The sequence below is a fragment of the Ostreococcus lucimarinus genome, chromosome 1 (assembly GCF_000092065.1).
Source record: "Ostreococcus lucimarinus CCE9901 chromosome 1, complete sequence".
Classification (NCBI taxonomy): Eukaryota; Viridiplantae; Chlorophyta; class Mamiellophyceae; order Mamiellales; family Bathycoccaceae; genus Ostreococcus; species Ostreococcus sp. 'lucimarinus'.
In genome coordinates, this window is record NC_009355.1 from 678415 (window position 1) to 695570 (window position 17156).

General features: G+C 60.6%; 10 protein-coding genes across 10 annotated transcripts; 4 read left to right on the plus strand and 6 right to left on the minus strand.

Moving 5' to 3' along the window:
- Positions 1-297: 297 nt before the first annotated feature.
- Positions 298-3165, plus strand: OSTLU_29010 (predicted protein; the record flags this gene model as incomplete). Its single annotated transcript, XM_001415530.1, has 1 exon — positions 298-3165. The coding sequence occupies one exon, from the start codon at positions 298-300 to the stop codon at positions 3163-3165; it is 2868 nt and encodes a 955-aa protein (XP_001415567.1).
- A 77-nt stretch (positions 3166-3242) lies between these two features.
- OSTLU_29011 (predicted protein) lies at positions 3243-5576 on the minus strand (the record flags this gene model as incomplete). The annotated part of the gene is made up of 2 exons (XM_001415860.1): positions 5306-5576; positions 3243-5177 (listed from the first exon to the last, which is right to left on the minus strand). Exons 1-2 carry the CDS (start codon positions 5480-5482, stop codon positions 3243-3245), a joined length of 2112 nt encoding a protein of 703 aa, XP_001415897.1. The 5' UTR covers positions 5483-5576.
- A 521-nt stretch (positions 5577-6097) lies between these two features.
- On the minus strand, positions 6098-6787 carry OSTLU_5305 (predicted protein; the record flags this gene model as incomplete). Its single annotated transcript, XM_001415861.1, has 1 exon — positions 6098-6787. A coding segment is annotated over one exon (690 nt), but the record flags the coding sequence as incomplete, so codon positions are not given.
- Positions 6788-7840: 1053 nt separating this feature from the next.
- Positions 7841-8968, plus strand: OSTLU_13848 (predicted protein; the record flags this gene model as incomplete). The annotated part of the gene is made up of 1 exon (XM_001415531.1): positions 7841-8968. One exon carries the CDS (start codon positions 7841-7843, stop codon positions 8966-8968), a length of 1128 nt encoding a protein of 375 aa, XP_001415568.1.
- A 55-nt stretch (positions 8969-9023) lies between these two features.
- OSTLU_92166 (predicted protein) lies at positions 9024-10016 on the minus strand (the record flags this gene model as incomplete). Its single annotated transcript, XM_001415862.1, has 1 exon — positions 9024-10016. The coding sequence occupies one exon, from the start codon at positions 10014-10016 to the stop codon at positions 9024-9026; it is 993 nt and encodes a 330-aa protein (XP_001415899.1).
- A 187-nt stretch (positions 10017-10203) lies between these two features.
- Positions 10204-11016, minus strand: OSTLU_29015 (predicted protein; the record flags this gene model as incomplete). The annotated part of the gene is made up of 1 exon (XM_001415863.1): positions 10204-11016. One exon carries the CDS (start codon positions 11014-11016, stop codon positions 10204-10206), a length of 813 nt encoding a protein of 270 aa, XP_001415900.1.
- Positions 11017-11057: 41 nt separating this feature from the next.
- Positions 11058-12496, plus strand: OSTLU_13850 (predicted protein; the record flags this gene model as incomplete). The annotated part of the gene is made up of 2 exons (XM_001415532.1): positions 11058-11132; positions 11249-12496. The coding sequence occupies 2 exons, from the start codon at positions 11058-11060 to the stop codon at positions 12494-12496; spliced, it is 1323 nt and encodes a 440-aa protein (XP_001415569.1).
- A 109-nt stretch (positions 12497-12605) lies between these two features.
- On the minus strand, positions 12606-13208 carry OSTLU_92168 (predicted protein; the record flags this gene model as incomplete). The annotated part of the gene is made up of 1 exon (XM_001415864.1): positions 12606-13208. The coding sequence occupies one exon, from the start codon at positions 13206-13208 to the stop codon at positions 12606-12608; it is 603 nt and encodes a 200-aa protein (XP_001415901.1).
- A 172-nt stretch (positions 13209-13380) lies between these two features.
- Positions 13381-14214, minus strand: OSTLU_29018 (MC family transporter: uncoupling protein; the record flags this gene model as incomplete). Its single annotated transcript, XM_001415865.1, has 1 exon — positions 13381-14214. The coding sequence occupies one exon, from the start codon at positions 14212-14214 to the stop codon at positions 13381-13383; it is 834 nt and encodes a 277-aa protein (XP_001415902.1).
- A 2059-nt stretch (positions 14215-16273) lies between these two features.
- OSTLU_7517 (predicted protein) lies at positions 16274-16891 on the plus strand (the record flags this gene model as incomplete). Its single annotated transcript, XM_001415533.1, has 1 exon — positions 16274-16891. A coding segment is annotated over one exon (618 nt), but the record flags the coding sequence as incomplete, so codon positions are not given.
- Positions 16892-17156: the final 265 nt, after the last annotated feature.

Here is a 17156-nt window from a genome sequence, read left to right on the forward strand (position 1 = left end):
GCGGTTCGTCGCGCGGTACACGGGGCTCGAGGTGCGCCGAATACGGGGCGCGACACATCACGACGCGCGCGCGTCCGGTTCGCGCGCGACGCGGCCTCGCGCGCGCGCGACGCGCGACGCGCGACGCGCGATCGTCGGTTCGCGCGCGCCGGCCTCGCGCGGCGCGCGCGCGCTCGAGGACGTCGGACGCGGGGCGCGCGCGCGGTGCGGGGCGCGGATTGACTGATTGGACGCGATCGAACGCGGTCGCGCGAGCGACGCGCGCGCGAACGAACGCGAGGGCGCGCGCGCGAGACCATGGTGCACGCGAACGCGCGAGGGGCGATGCACGAGGCGGTCGTGCGCGCGGTGCACGGGTTCAAGGGAGGGATGGCGGCGGCGGCGGCGGCGGGGCGAGACGCGGCGGCGCGCGCGGCGAAGGGGCTCGCGCGCGATGAGGACGTGATGAGCGTGAAAGAGGTCGTGGCTTACTTGAATATGGTGATGTTTCCGAGGCAGAGCGAGGAGGATGTGTTTTGCGCGCGTCCGGGGTTTGTGATGATGTACGATTTGACGCCGTTGAAGCGCGCGGCGCCGACGACGAAGAAGCCGCCGGCGAGCAAGTTTGAGGGAGATAATGGTCGCGTGAAAGTTGATCGAGGGCCTTCGGCATCCGCGAGTGGGGCGTCGACGGACGGTGGGGATCGGAGTGCGGCGCCGGCGCCGTCTGGGGCGGTGACGGCGCCGCGCGCCACGGCGACGAGCGGCGCCACGATTTCGCCGCACATGGAAAAGCTCGAGTTGGCGCTTCAGGAGACGATGGATAGCGCTTTGCTCGCAGAAGAAGCGCAGTCAAAACTAGAAGCACTGTTGGCGAAAGAACAGAAGTTACAGAGCGAGTTGGCCGCGACAAAGGTTCCACAGGTAAAGCTCGACTTTTCTGACATGCCGAGCTTCGAACTGGACGCTGAGGCGAGGGAATACAAGGGAGATCCCGACGACAGACGAGAAATTTTAGCGCATAGGAAGCGAATTGAGAAGGAAAGCGACCGTTTGGCGGTCGCCAAAGAAAAATGGATCGCGGGTAGAAGGAAGGAGGCGAAGCAGGCGGCGAAAGTACAAGCGAATGCGACGAGGAACGTGAAGCTGAGTGCTCTCAGAGGAGAAATCGCGCAGGCGAAAAAGGCAGTGCAGCAAACATTTTCCGTGGCGACTTCTCACGCGAAAAAGTTAGAGCGCCTTCGTTCGAGAGCAACTGCAGCACAGCAGCATGAAGCCGAGCTGGCGAGCAGAAAGAGAGAAGCTGAAGCCTACCGTGCGCAGCAGCAGCAGGAACGAGCGGCGAAAAAGTCAAAGATTCAGCTCGAACGCGAAGCTCAGAAGTTACAAGACGCCGAACGCAAACTCAAAGAGGCGGAGCAGCGAGCCAAAGTGAGAGCAGAGGCGGCTCGCTACCCTATGGATGATAACGAGCTCGTCGCATACGACGCGGCGCAAGCGAAAGAACAAAATCGCGACCCTTGGCCCGCCGTCGCGAACGGGACGGCGTGGAAGCCATCCGCGGTAGATGTCTCGCAGATGCAAATTTGCGAATTCTTTAGCACATTTGGACGTATTCTAAAACCGAGCGTGGACGAATTCGGGGTAGAGTACCTGAACACTATTCTGGATGATTCCGACTTGACAAAACTTTCGAAGTTGTACGTATCCTTGCTTCGAGTGGCCGTGACGACGACGACGTACGGAATCGAGGCCCTCGTGAAGACGTGGTCGGACGCTTTGGAGTTTAGTGGTACTTTCCCTGAAATCATGAAGCAATTTGCCAAGGAAAAGAGCCGGGTTGGACAGATCGATGCCGTTACGCTGAGTACGATTAACGCGCTCACAGAGAAGCGAATAGGCATGTTCACGCCTGAGGAGCACACGCGCGTGCTCGATTGGTTGTGTGGTGAATGTTTTGAGGCGCCGGAAGTCAACAAAGAAGTCAATCGACGCGTAAAGGCGCTTGAAGATTTGTCGAAGGAAAAAGAGAGTGATAAGGCGATCGAAAATGCATTCGAGAAAGAGTACAAGAAACTTGCGCCACAATTACGCGATGCGAACGCGCTCGTCAAAAATGCATCCGACGAGCTCATCCAAAAAGTTCAGGCTCACGAAGCTTTGATAACTCTACCGCAGTCTGACGTCGAAGTGCCAACCGAGTTGCAATCTGATGTTCGCGCATTCCTTGAGGCGCGATCGCTTCTCAAAGAGACGGAGGCGAAAAAGAATGAAATAGCGGCCCAGGCTGCTAAACGTCGTCGACAGTTTCAAGAAGAACGCATTCGATCGAATTGTTTGGGTCAAGACCGCAACGGCACGAAGTATTACTGGAATCTATCGTATAGCTCGGGCGCATTGCTTGCTATCCATGTCGATGGTACCTGGTCAAAACTTACTACAGAGCAGCAGCTACGTGAATGGAGCAAATCCTTGAACACAAAAGGTATTCGTGAGCATCGACTACACAAGAACGTAGCTGAGATTCGCGCCGAACTCGTCGCCGCGTTTAGGCAGGCTGAATTGGAAGCCATGAACGCCTTCCCAAAGTCGAGTCAGCGAACGAAAGTTGAGAGATGGAACGAAATCGCTGCGCGAGAGACACTTTCGATGGAAGGTGCGAAGAGGATCATCCAACTGTTAATGGCTGATGTGGTAAATTGCGAGGTATCCGCGCCCGACGGCACCATGTCTGGATGGAGAATCTGGGGCAGAGAGTTGGAGAAAACCACAGAGCTTACTGAGATGATACGATACTTGATGCAAATCGAGGAGGCAATGGTCGAAATGTGCGATCTCCCTAGAGACGTTACCGCGAAGGATGCGAACGGTTCGGCGATCAACGCATCGAACGAGCGTCTCATGGCGAGCCACGAGTGGTGGGAGCTTATCATTCCGTCGGATGAGAAGAAGGCGGGAAAACGGCTGTGGCGCACAAATCAAGAGCGCGCCATCTGGCAAGAGGCCATGTCCACATCTGACACGTATGCACGCATTGCTTACGGCGCCGCAATGCTGGAATCGTATTCTAGACCACTTTTTGAATTTCTCGAGAACATCAAGAAGAGAGCGAAACGCGAATCCAGTCGATTCGCCGATTACACATCATACGACGATGGCTATGATTCTTACGGACAACGCACGTAATGATGGTATTATATTAGAAATAGAATGGGAATAGAACGAACTGTAAAGATACGGCGAGAAATTCAGTTACAACAGTTCTAAGCCACTGTGAGATGCGACTTGAACTCCGACATCGTGAGCGCGGCCGCGTTGAGCGCCTCGACGCGCTTGCGCGTCTGCTGGCGCATCGCAGCTATTTCAGGATCCTCAGCGAGTAGGTTCCGCATGATACCAGGCTGATACAACTTGCCGATCAAGTGCTGTCTCAATCCTCGACTGATAGAGTTCACCAAGAAGTGCATCACAGCCTTGGGCACCATGTCCGCGAGGATGCCACGAGAGATGCTAAAGTAGCTCTCGAGCAACGTCCGCGTCACCATAACTTGTAAAAACTCTTCCGGAGTCTCGCATTGGTGCGCGTTGAGCTTTTTCGGCGGAGATTGAAGCTTGACCGTACCGTTTTCGATGCTATAATGTCGCTTTGATGGGCTCAACATGCCACTAATCCACTGTCCGGTCTTTTCCATCGTCGTAGGTTTCGCGCCGACGTTTTCCTTGTCGGCGCCCTTCTTCTTGTTCTTGTCCTTTCCGGGAACGTCTGGCGCCTCTTCGTCTTCCTCTTCTTCGCCGGCGCGTCTCTTCAAAGCCTTTTGCGCGAGAATCAACGCATCTGGTCCACCGATAAAATCTGGGTGAGATGTGTTGATGTGCGCCAACTGGCACTCCACGAGATTTACGATCATGTCCAGCGCAGGTCGCAAGCCTTGTCTCAAATACTCCTTGCACGATTGCTCCAACGCTTGTCCGAGACGCGGGTACACGCTGGTCACATCCTTCGTCAAGTTTGCCAATGCCATGCTGCACAGTTCGTCGTGAACCAATGACGCACACTGCTTGCATGGTTCCAACATCTTCTCGATGCACTGTCTCGCGAGTTGTTCAAACGGTTCCTCCGGGACGAGGAGTACGGCCTTCGTGCCGGCAGTGTTCTGAATCTTGGTACGAATGTGCTCATCCGTCATGGATGCCGTAGGGTTGAGTTCAAGTAAACCCTTTACGAAAATCTCTTGCAAAACGTAGTGAATGCGCGCACCACCCTCTAACACGTCGATGCTCAGCTTTGCGCTACGCCCCTCGACGGCGGCTTGTAAGCCGGCGGCGTACTTTTCGAGTTTCGCAAGCACGAGAGCTGCGCGTTCCGATTCACTTTCGGGCGCGTCTGGTCCAAGCAGTTCTAACTCCTTTTCAGCCTCCGATCTTTCGCGCATGATGCGAACTTGTAAATCCGGCAACAAAGCGGCGATGTGGTCGGCCAGCAAGCTGCTTACGTTTTTACTCAACGAATGAACGCCACAGTTTTTGATGACCTCCTTGTATTCGGGCTTTGACGCGAAGAACTCGGCCTCCAGCTTTCGAGCGTGGTGAATCGTGCGACGCTCCGCGATGTCTGCCTGACATCGGTTCACGACACCGACGTATCCCAAACGCAAAGGTACGACTTCGCCTTTCAAATACTTGACGGCGTTCGTGCCTCGGTCCATGATGTCGAGCTTGGTGATGACGCCGAGCGTTCGCTTACCCTCCGGATCCACTTGCTTCGACAGCGTCAACGCATCACTGTTCGCGAGATCCGAGTTCGCGGGCGTCACCGCCAAAATCAAGCACGTTTCCTTCTTGATGTAGCTCAAAATCATGTTGCGAATCTGCGTCTCAATGTCCTCCGGCTGGTCGCCCACGGCGACGCGCGTAATTCCAGGAAGATCGACCAACGTCATCGTCAGCACGTTCGGCGAGCAAATCTTCAGCCGGATTTGCTTGTTACTCACGCCTTTGTTGTTTCCCGTCGTTCTGTCAGTCTCAGCCTGAATCTCCTCTCGAATTTCCTCAAAATCCGTGTACGTTCGCCCGGGCTGGTGCAAAAACTCGCCCCATTCCTCTGGTTCGCCGCGAACCGCCGGCGTGTGCACGAGCTGCAGCAAAAGCGGTCGTCGCGTGCAAATATCCGGTCCACGCGGCAAGAAATCTCGTCCAACCTGCGCGCGTATCATCGTCATCACCATCGTCAGTCATCCTTTTCCGCGGCGCGTCCGTTCGTATCTTCCCCCCGCGCGCGCGTTCGCATCTTCCGTCACCCTCGCCCCGCGTCGCGCGTCGCACGCACCAGCGCCTCCAACACGCTCGATTTCCCACTCGACTGCGAGCCGACGACGGCGATGCAGGGCAAATCGACCAGTTTCGAGCCGCGAACGCCCGCGCTCGCGAAGATGTCTTGTAAACGGTTGACGAGCGGGACGAGACCGGCGCCGAGCGTGTGCTCGCGCGCGCCGCTCGAGCGCATCGACGCGCGCGCGTTGAGCGACATAATGCGTTCGTTCGTGCGTGACTCGCGTTCGCGACGACTGGGGTCGATCGCGGTCGACGAGCGTCGCGATGTCGCGAAGGATTGGGACAGGTGTCGAACTAGGGGTAAGAACTGAACGCGACACGTGGCGCGTTCGCGAAGCGCGACGCTTCGGACGCGCGCGCGCGAATCGAGGGATGCCGCTGGGATGAATACAATGCGGGTATAATGAATGATGAATCACGTCAGGACGATGGCGAGACGCTGCCCGTCGATCGGGGCGAACGCGGCGAGAGGTTCGAAGTCGGGCTCGAGGGAGACGCGCGAGGCGTCCGGAGCGACGAGGAAGATCTCGGCTTGGGAGACGTCGAACTTGAACAGCTTGGCGCAGAATAGCTTGAGCTTTGCGATCGCCGTGGTCTTGGGGAGCTTTTTAGTCATCGTTTGGCCGGTGGATTCGAGGCAAAGGACGAGGTCGACGGAGGCGCTCGCGAGCGTGCCCGAGCCGGGCGCGCGCGCGGCGTGTGTGACCAAATCACCATGCTTCGCCACAAGCGCGTCGACTCGAGGATTCTCCTCAGTCACGCGTACCCGGGCGCTGTCGCCCTCGATTGATACTTCCTTGAGCTGTTGAAGCACGCGACGCAAATATCGAATCTCGGAGTCTTTGCGCTCGGCGGTGGAAACCGTGGACCCGTTCAGCGCGACGAGCTTGTCCACGCGGGCGATTATTTCGTGCCGCGATGACGACGCGCTCGCGAACGGGTTGCCGCTCAGTCGCACGTCCTCGAGCTTGGGGAACGCATTCAGCGCGTCGACGGATGACCACGCGCTCAGCGCGTTGTCGCCGAGGAGCAACGTCTTGAGCGCCGAAAACGCGCGCGACGGTCGGATTTCCGCCAGCGCATTCTGCGACGCGTGCAGTTTCTCAAGCCAAGGTAACTGTCGTCCAAGCTCTTCGATCTCACTCCAGTCGCTCAGGGCGTTCCCATCGACGCTCAGCTTTCGCAACTTTGGAAAGACGTTCGCGCCGTCGTCGATGTCCATCGCGAACGAAGAAATATTATTTCCGTTCAAGTGCAGTTCCTCGATTTCGGGCATCAACGAGCTCAACGCTCGCACATCCCGCCACTTTACCATCGAATCATTCAACACGAGCACTTTCAACTTCTCGAAACGCGCGCACATCGACGACGCCTTCGTCCAGTCGCCGAGCCGAATCCCGCTCAAATCCAACGCCTCCAACGTCGGGAACTCTTCCCCTATCCTCGCGACGTCCTCCACGGACGTCAACAGACTCCCCGCTAAACCTAACACTCGCAGCGCCCCCGCGCACGCGCTCGCCTCGCCTCTCGCCCCCATCGTCTCCACTCTCGCGTGATCGACGTACGCGCGCGTCATCGATTTCAACCGTCTCGCCGTCGCCGCCGCGTCCATCGTCGCCTCTTCCTCCGTCTCGCACAGCTCCACGCGCATCACTCGCCCCCTCGCCGTCCGTATGCACATATCGTCCCCTCCACCGTTCCCATCGCCGCCGCGTTCGCCGTCATCCGCGCTCGCGTCGTCTCGCGCGTACCGTCCTCGAAGCGCCTCCGCGAACGTCCTTCCTCGCGCGATCTTGTGCGCGCGCACCATCGACGCGCGCCGCGCGCCCCTTCCGTCGTCCGCACCGCCCGCGCCCGCGTCCTCGTCGCGCGCCTCGCACGAAAAGTACCGCACGCCGTCGACGACGCCGTCGTGCCGCCCGCGGTCGTCGTCGTCAAACTCGACGCCGATCCACGTCCCCGCGCGTTCGCCCACCGCGCCGACGTACCGCACGACGCCGCGCGCGCCGTCCTCGCCGAGTTCCACGCGCGCGCCCACGCGCGGGATCGACGCCATGCGGGCGTCGCGCTGTGCCGTCGCGTTGACCGACGCGACGCGTCGATGCGATCGATCGATCGATTCAATCACAAAACGAGCGACGCCGCGCCGTCGCGCGCGCGCGACGCGTCGACGCGTCGACGCGTCGGTCGGCGCGATCACGCCGCGCGCGACGCGAGCGCGTCGACGCGCGCGGCCGCGTCGCGGAGCGCGTCGTCGAGCGCGCGCGCGGCGTCGAGCGCGCACTCGCACTCGAACGCGCGCGGCGAATCGTCGCGCGCGGAATCCTCGCGCGCGAGCTCCACGCGCAGGACGCCCGCGACGTCGTCGCGCGCGTCGACCGCGTCGCCGTCGTCGCGCGCGCGGCGCGCGAGGACGTGCTCGACGCGCGTCGTCGCGCGCGCGAGCGCGGGCGTCGCGGACATTCGCGCGTCGCGCACTGACGACGCGACGCGACAGCGCGACGCGACGCGGCGACGCCGAGCGCGCGCGATGCGGGTCGTGGTGTTCGGCTCGGGGTCGTTCGGCACCGCGATGGCGAGCGTCGTGGCGAGGAACGCGCGCGAGGTGGTCATCGTGACGCGACGCGAGGACGTCGCGCGCGGGATAAACGACGCGCGCGCGAATCCGAGCCATCTGAGCGCGTTCGAGCTCGCGGCGAACGTCACGGCGACGACGGACGCGGACGAGGCGCTGCGAGGGGCGGACGCGATCGTGCACGCGATACCGATGCAGGGGACGGAGGAATTCTTGATTGGCGTGCGGGACGCGGTGCGGGCGAGCGGCGCGCTCTTCGTGAACACGAGCAAGGGACTGCGCTCGGACACGCTTGAACTCATGCACGAGGTGCTGGAGCGAGTGCTAGGGAGGGAACATCCGTGCGCGTTCTTCGGAGGACCGACGTTCGCGACGCAGTTGATGGACGGGACGCCGAGCGGCGGCGTCATGGCGGCGAAGGATTTGGCGCTCGCGAAACGCGCGGCGGCGTTGTTTTCGGGACCGAAGATGCGGGTGTATCCGAGCACGGACGTCGTGGGCGTGGAGATAGGCGGTGCGTTGAAGAATGTGATCGCGATCTTAGCGGGAGGGCTGGAGGGGATGGGGTTGGGGGTGAACGCGCAGACGTTGTTGGTGACGCGCGGATGCCGAGAGATGACGCGCCTGGGCGTCGCGATGGGGGCGAAGGAACACACGATGGCGGGGCTTTCGGGGATCGGTGACTTGATGCTGACGTGCTTGGGCGATGCGTCGCGCAATAAAGCCGTGGGAATCGCGTTCGGGCGAGGGAAGAAGATTCAAGATATTCTCAACGAACGCGCGCAGTCGCTTCAAGGCGTCGCCGAGGGCGTCGCCACGGCGCCCGCGGCGGAGCGCCTGGCTGAAAAGCTCGGTGTTTCGGCGCCCATGATGTCCACGTGCGCGCAGTGTCTACGCGGCGAACTCGACGCGAAGGGTGCGTTGGAGCAGTGCATGTCGCTGCCCATCAAGGAGGATGCACCGCTCGAGGAGAGAAAAAGCCTGTCGGAAAAGGCACGGCCGTTCGCGTCGCACGTCGTCGCCGCGCTCGCGGGCGCGCTGACGGCGACGGTTATGGGCGCAGGCAGGCGGCGCCGATCGTGAGTTACGAATTGCGAGTTGTGTATCAAGTATCATTGCTATCCCCTATCAACTAATTTCATTTGTCCTCGAGCGTTTTCATCGAAAAGATCTTCGTGAGCACCTCGTGAGCGTCGTCGACGACGCGCAACGTAGTCTCCGTGCCGAGACCGCCGTCGCTCGCAAAATCTAAGAGATATTCGCACACGCGTGCGACATCGGCTCGATTCTCTGGAACCATGGTCTTGAGCGTACGAAGGTGACTCGACACGCGAGACATTGACTCGGTCATCGCGCGGGTATCTTTTTGATAATTCTTCAGCTCGGCGATGACAGCCTCGTCATCTGCATCTTTGATCGCGTCTGCGGCGGCGTACGTGTTCAACTTCATCACACGCACGGAGCATGCGACCGAAAGGCGCAATATAAGCGCTCTCAAGGCCATGCAACGGAAGCTAAAGTCGGCATTCCGTCCCATTTCAGTCGCGTAGCACGTCGAGCAAACCTTTTCGACAAACAAGGCGAAATCGACGTCGCCGCGATAGTTCATCTTCTTCTTTTCCTGATCGCTTGTTCGCGCCGCCGCCTCAACGAAACTTATCACGCTCTCGGCGTACGTCTTCATCATGCGCAGCTTTGTCGCGGGATCATTCTTCTCCTTTCTCGCCGCCCACAAACCGTCCGCAAACTTTTTCAACGCCTTCGCATCTGCGTGCGGATTTCCATTGCCACCCATCCCACTTTCGATCCCACCCCCAACGCGTTCGCACGCGACCATGTTTTCGTTCTGGTCGCTACTTTTCGTCGCGCTCGGCGTCGGTGCGCCATCTCGCGTCACCGCGTCGTCCCGTTCCGACGTCTCCGGCGTCGTCTTCTTCGCCACTCGCCCTCGTCCCCACGACCCGTACGAGCTCGCGCTCGGCGTGCTCGCGCCGTGCGCTCCCGGCGGCGTGGATTGATTCTCTCGCTCGTCGTCGTCGTCGTTGCCGACGTCATCGCCGCAGCACAGCTCGCCCTCTTCCATCGGGCGTCGTCGCTTTTGAATTTTGAATCCACGAGATTTTAAATCCATCGCGCGCGCGTCCGCGTCGAGCGGCGTCGCGAGCTCGACGAGCGCTGCGGACGACATGTTATTTCGTACGCGCGATCTGTTCGCGGTCGCGGCGCGCGCGTGCGTCGGGCGCGCGCGGGTGTGGCGAGGCCCGTGGCGTCGAGCGCGACTGTAACTGTCTGCGGCGCTAAACTCAAATACGCTATAGTCAAATCCCGCCGCTAAGCGCGCGCATGGAGCCGTGGAGCTCATCGATGAACGCCAGCCACGATCGACACTTGTCGACGTCGGTTTCATCGCGCAGAGCGCCGCGAGCCTGCGCGAGTTTTTCTTCCAGGGCGCGAAGCGTCCTGAGCGACGACTCCTCGATTTCGTCGTCCACGCGCGATTGCCTACCGACGCGACTCTTTCCGTCGCGCGCGGCCGCCGTACCCGGAGGTGGTTTTGGCGCCGAAACCGTCGCCCCCATCGCGCGCGTCGCGCTCTCGCCCTTTCGAACGAACATTTCGTGGCGAACGCAAAACGATTCGCCCGCCCGGTTCCGCACGAGCGGCGCCGAGCACGACGACACCGGGCACACATCGTTCGTCAGCGTCCAACCCATGAGCATTTTCTCCGCGACGCGTCCCGACACGTCCACGACGCCGTCGCGCAGGACCAAGCCGTCGATCCCGCCGTCGATGCGCGTCGCGTCCTCGCGCGCCGACGGCGACCTCGCGTCGTCCGCGTCGCCGTCCTCCTCCTCCGACGTCCCGACCTCGCGCGCGCGCGCGCCGTCGCGATCACGCGCGTCCTCGTCCTCGTCGCTCTCCGCCTCCCACGCGTCCACCGCGCCGCTCCGCGCGCCGTGCTCGACGTCGTCGAGTCGCACCGACGCGTCGCCACCGGCGCAGTAAAACGTCGCGTCCGTCGCGCGCTCGCGCATCAGCGGCGTCCCGCACCGGGCCACCGGGCAGCGCTCTGCCGTGAGCGTCCATCCGCGCAGCAGTCGCGCGGCGATGCGCGCGGAGGCGTCGCTCATCCGCGACTCGAACTGCCGTCGCCGTCACTCGCGCGCGCGAGATGCGACCGTCGTTGTGGCTCGTCGCGCTCGGCGCGAGCGCGCTCGGCGCGCCGCGAAGGGAGTACGATCACCAGGTGCGCGAGCGACGCGCACGACGCGCTCGAGCGACGCGCGCGCGCGCGCGCGCGGCGCGGATTCAAAAGTGAGCACCTCTCGGTGTCTCTCGGAACTGACGACGACGCGCGCGCAGAACGACACGTACGCGCCGCGGTTCCGCGAGTTCGTCGCGGCGGCGGACGCGCGCGTCGGATTGACGCCGTTCTTTTCGCCGGACACGAGCGCGGACGCGAGCGCGTCGCTCGTGCGCGAGGCGAGGGAAAGCGTGGACGTCTTCGCGCCCGCGGTGGAATCGTGGAGCGGGTGCGGCGCGACGAAATCGGGGTGCGCGGGATGCGCGCCGGACCGCGTTCGCGCGAACGAAGCGTTCGTGTTGTTTCGAGAGCTGCTGAACGCGGCGCATCGAGGCGTGCGGGTGCGGTTGTTGACGAATCGGTTCGATAGCGTTCGAGAGTGTGCGGGCGCGGTTTCCGTGCTGAGCTACTTCGCGGAGAATTTCGACGTGCGCACGTACACCAGTACGACGTTCATGCACGCGAAGGCGATGATCGTCGATAATAACGTCACCGCGATAAGCTCGGTAAACTGGTCGAAGTCGAGTTACTTGGAAAACAGAGAAGCCGGCGTCGTCGCGAGAAGTAAGAGCGTCGCGGAATTCGCGGGCGAGGTGTTTGAATACGACTGGAGCGTAGCCGAAGTTTGGCGAATGCCGGCAAACGATGGAATCAGCGAGGATGAGATTCAACGAATGAAATCGAGCGAGTGGCTCGAGCCTTTTCCGATACCATCGAGAAACATCTCCGCGCCGCATTACTCGCCGAAGAAACTGCGTGAGACGTGGTGTAAGGGCGCCGCGGTCAAGGTGAGTGTGAGCCCAGACGCAGGCGCGGCGACCATGCTCGAGGCGATGAACGCAAGTGCGACGCTGGACATTTACACATACCAAATTACGGACGATTTCTTCGCGTCAAGGCTATTGAAACTGGCTGATGCCGGCGTAATCGTGCGAATCGTGTTGTCGCGCGCCATCTTTTCCGACGTCGATAGAAAGCTATCCGCAAGTCTCGTCGACAAGATGCGCGAGAATGAAAAAATCGTATTTCGCTCATCGCCGCGATATTATCGTTACGCACATTTGAAGATTATGATCGTGGATCGTGGACGCGAGGGTGAACGCGTCGTCTTGGCGACGGGAAATTTGTCGCCAAGCGATTTGCCGCTCCCAGTCCGTCCATTTCTCCCGTTGCACAAGGGCGGTGCATCCATCAACCGTGACTTCGAGATCGTGATGCACGACGCAAATATTGTGGAACAGTTTCAAAACTTATTCGACGGAGATATGGCGTACACCTCGCCGTATCGCCGACCGTCGAAGTTCTGAGGAGAAAGTTTTAGTACGGTTTTAGTACGCCTAAACACGTAGTAACAATCAATGCTGCGGTTGTAGCTATGCGCAGCGACTATAGAAATGGTAAAATACAGCAACGACATTATGACGACTTGACCGCACGCTTCTCCCTCTCCTCCATCTTATGCATCACTTTGCGCGTAGCAATCAACCCGATAATCAACCCACACCCGACGACGAGCAACCCTCGGCTCCCTCTGCTAACCTTGCCTTCGACAATTCCAGCCCCCAAAGCGCTCTTCACGGACGACACCGTGTTCGACTTTGCCGCTCTCCTCGCCGCGAGTAACTCTTCCAGCGTCTGATGCGCCTCAGCGTCGAACGCCCGTCCCGACGCACGCCGCTGCGTCCCGCTCGCCGCCGCGTTGATTTCATTCCACTCCCTCGCCGGTGCTACCCCGGACGACTTCATCGCGCTTCGCTCACGCCACGCTCGCGCGGCATCTAACCTCGCGCGCATCCCGGGGCCGTAGACTTCGTCTTGAGGATCCGCCTCGGCGCCGCGACGTTTCAAAAGTGCTTCATAGGCAGCCTTGAGGGCGTGAAACTCTTCCTCCGTCGTGGTGCCGTCGCTCGTGTCGGGATGAAGCACGCGCGCGCGCGCGCGAAACGCCTTTTTTATTTCATCCACGGCTGCGCCTTTGGCGACGCCGAGGACGACGTGGGGGTCGTCCGCCTTCGGCATAGCGCTCCGGGCAGTGACGCGCGGGAGCGACATCGGGCATCTTCCGAATCATTCGCGTCGATCCTGACGACGTTGAAGAGGACGAGTTGCTAACGAGTATAATCCAAAGTGTCTAATCCTAATCCTAGTCGCGCGCGCTGAGTCGCGCGCGATGTCGCCTTAAACGAACTCTCTACAGAGCGCTCATACCGAAACGCTCGCGCAAATATTCGGCGACGACGAACGTCACCACTGTTTGCGGTCCGAGTCGCATGTAATTCGCGCTGAAGCCCCTAAATAATCCAAACGGGCCGTACCGAGCGAGAACGTCGACGAGCGTGCCTCTGACCGTCGGCGCGTTCGCGCCGCCGCTTGCCGCAGCGTTCGCGACGTACAGCCGCGTCTTCAGCATATCCACTGGATTCGTCGTCGCCGTCGTCACCACCCCCGTCAACATCGCCACCGCGAAGTGCAATCGCCACTTCGCGCCGTCGGCGTCGACGAGCCCGAGGTCGACGACGCGACGTTTCACCTCCCCGTACGTCGCCACCTGCGTCGCCGTGAGCACCGCGGACCTCATCATCGCCAACCCGCTCCCGCGCCAAAGCCCACCCACGCCGCCCTCGCGCACGACCGCTCGCAAGTGTCCCACCAACGTCGTCGACGCCCCCGCCTCGGTCTGCATGCGCGTCTTGAGCAATTCCGTTGGATTCAGCGCCGCCGCCGCGAACGCTCCGCTCGCCGCCCCCGCGAGCAGTCTCGTCGCCACCCTCGGCGCGCCCTCGCGCTCGCGCTCCACCGCGGGCGCCACCACTCGCAGCATCGGATCGTACAGCCCCAATCGGCACCCCCCGTACAGCGCCGCGCGCGTCAGCGCCGGCGAAATCCCTCGCCAAAACGTCCCCAGTCCCTCCCTTCGCCCGACGTCGAGCGCCGTCCCCACGAGCGCGCCCGCGCGCCTTCGCGCGCTCGTCTGCATGCGCACCTTGATCACGTCCAGCGGGTTCGTCACCGTCGTCGCGCACATCACCGCGACGCCGCTGACGGCGACGTTCGCGGCGACGCCCGGCTCGACGCCATCGCGAGGCCGCATTGTGACGCGTCGCGTCGCGCCGCCGCGCGCCGCCATGTCGGACCTGTTCGCCAGGCTCAGCGCGCAGAAACCGCGCGAGCGCGCGCGTCGCGCGTCCGGCGCGCTCTCGCGATCGACGCGCGAAGCGGCGCGCGACGGCGGCGACGCGACGGTTGATGTCGAAGCGACGCCGTCGGCGTCGACGCGAAAGCGCGCGCTCGGACCGTCGGTGTCCATCGTCGGCGACGCGCCGTCGGACGAGGTGGTGTCGAAAGCGGTGCCGGTGCCGCGAACGGCGTCGACGGGGCGACCGCCGCTGCGAGCGGTGGGCGTGAACGGACGGACGAGCGCGGGGACGACGCGCGAGGGGAACAAACGCGGCGACGCGAGGAGCGAGAGCGAGAGCGACGGGGAGACGAGCGGTGATTTGATGTTCGACGCGGAGAGAAGCCGAACGTCGTCGATGTCCGCGGGATCGACGCGCGAGGAGGAGGATCGAGCGACGGAACCGCTGCCGAGGAAGACGAACGCGAGGCGGACGACGCGAACGCCGGTGACGACGGCGCGGTTCGACGAACAGTTGAAGCTCGCGGAGGCGACGAAACGGTGCCTGAGGGAGACGATGGTTTCTATTCGTGCGAATGGTCTCGATCCAGCGCGCGTGTTCGCGTCGTTGGCGAAACAGACGCCGGGAGGTGGTGGTTCGTTCGAGGCGTTGGCGCGCGCCATCGACGCGCTGTCGCCGACAAAGCCGACGAAGGGGAAGCGCTTGAGCTTTTCTACGGCGGAGACGCAGACGCCGGTGACAGTGATGCGAGACGCGGCCTGTGATGTGAGCGAAGATGCCAGTTTTGATTCGGCGGGCGAAAGTTTCGAGGCGACGGCGGAAGAAGAGGAAGTTGTCGAAGAGGAAGGGACTTTTCCGACGTGCGATTGCGGCGCGGCGGACTGTACTTTGGTGAAAATGCACGCGCGCGGCGGGCCTTTCGCGCTCTTAGATCACACTCGAACGGTTTCGTCGATCGAGTCCGAATCCATCGCGGAGACGGATGACGAAAACGACGCCGACGACGAATCGGTGGCTGGAACGGAGGTCGACGACTTGGACGATTTAGACGACGCCATGGACGCGCTCGATTTGAACACTCGAAAGGATGACCTCGACGAAGATCAGACGGCTTTGACTGAGTCAGAAGTCGTTGAAGATGAAACGATCGAACCCATCGTGAAGTTCGGGACGCATATACGATTCGACGATTCGATCGTCGTCGATTCACCTCAAGTTGCCGGTGGTCGCGACGAAGTTGAAGCTTTGAAAGGTGAGCCGGAGTTGCCTACCGCGAAGATCGAAAATCACGTTCGATTCGAAGATTCAACTGCTTCAGATTCACCTGCCGTCGCTAGCGTTCGTCGTCCACGAGCGCGCGAGAGACGGCGCAAGGTTATTCTTGACAGCGACGCCGAGGACGAGAGCGAGTCGGACGAAGTCACGCTCAACGACGACGACAATGATGACGATGAAGCATCGGAAGAAGATCAGGACGCACCCGTGGTGAATACGCGACCACGCCGCATCGCAGCGCGGAAGCCACTCGTGCCTCGCAACGCTTTCGTGGACGATGATTTATCCGGAAGTGAAGATTTTGATGACATCGATGACGAACTTCACTCTAGCGACGATGATTTCATCGACGACGACGACGACTCGTACGCGGATGATGATGCGGTGGAATACGACAGTGACGAAGAAAACGTGACACCAGTGCCGCGAAAGCCATCAAGTAAGATTGACGTGGCTAAGGAAATGAACGATAAGCTCGTCATCGACGAGTACAGCCCGTCGAATCTGCACACGCCGACGCCACCAAAGGAGCTCTCGCCGACGTCTGCAGTGAAAGCGTTCAGACCACCACCTTCGCACAGTAAGGCTCTTCAGTCTGCGATTAAGAGCGTGACCAAGAATGGTGTTCAAAAGTTGAACTTTAATCGAGACAAGGACGCCATCACCGCTGCGCTATTCGCAGAGTTCAACGAAAAGGTGTTCGATGCCGAGCTTCCGTCGGACTTTGAAGTGACGTGGAACAAGAAGCTGCTGACCACGGCGGGCCTGACACATTACAAACGTTCAACGAAATCTGGTGAGACAACGTACAGCGCGCGCATCGAACTATCCAACAAGGTGCTGGACACAGTTGAAAAACTCGAATCCACGTTGCTCCACGAGATGTGTCACGCCTCCGCTTGGCTCGTCGACAAGACCGCGAAACCACCTCACGGGCCGGTGTTTAAGAAGTGGGCTAGTCAAGCGATGAAAGTTTATCCCGAGACGAACGTCAGTACGTGCCACGCGTACACGATCCATCAGCCGTACAAATGGCGTTGCACCAGAGACTGGTGTCAACAAGAGTACGGCCGTCACAGCAAGTCAATCGATATCACGAAAAAGGCGTGTGGTGCGTGCGGGGGGAAGTTGGAGTACCTTGGCAAGTTCAAGAAGAATGGGGACGAAGTAGCCGCTCGAGCACCGACGGCTTTTTCGTTGTTCGTGAAGGAGCACTTCAAATCCACCAAGAACGCTCTCGGCGCTTCGACTCCGCACAAAGACGTCATGAAACATTTATCACAGCGATGGAAAAATGAAACGGGCAAAGACGAAGTGATTGAACTCACCGACGAATGATGACATGATGACTCAGAAATTCGCTCGCGAGCACAGAGCGCGCGACAGGTGTCCGTTCGTTGTAGAACACGAGCGTAGAGGGTCGGCGCGGAATGATAGCGTGAATAGCATTCGATAAACATTGAAACAAAGATTGATAATCAAGCATCCAGGTCCTCGTAACACGTAAGGTACCACATCGGAGCATCGGATGCAACATGAATGAATGGCGTCTAGT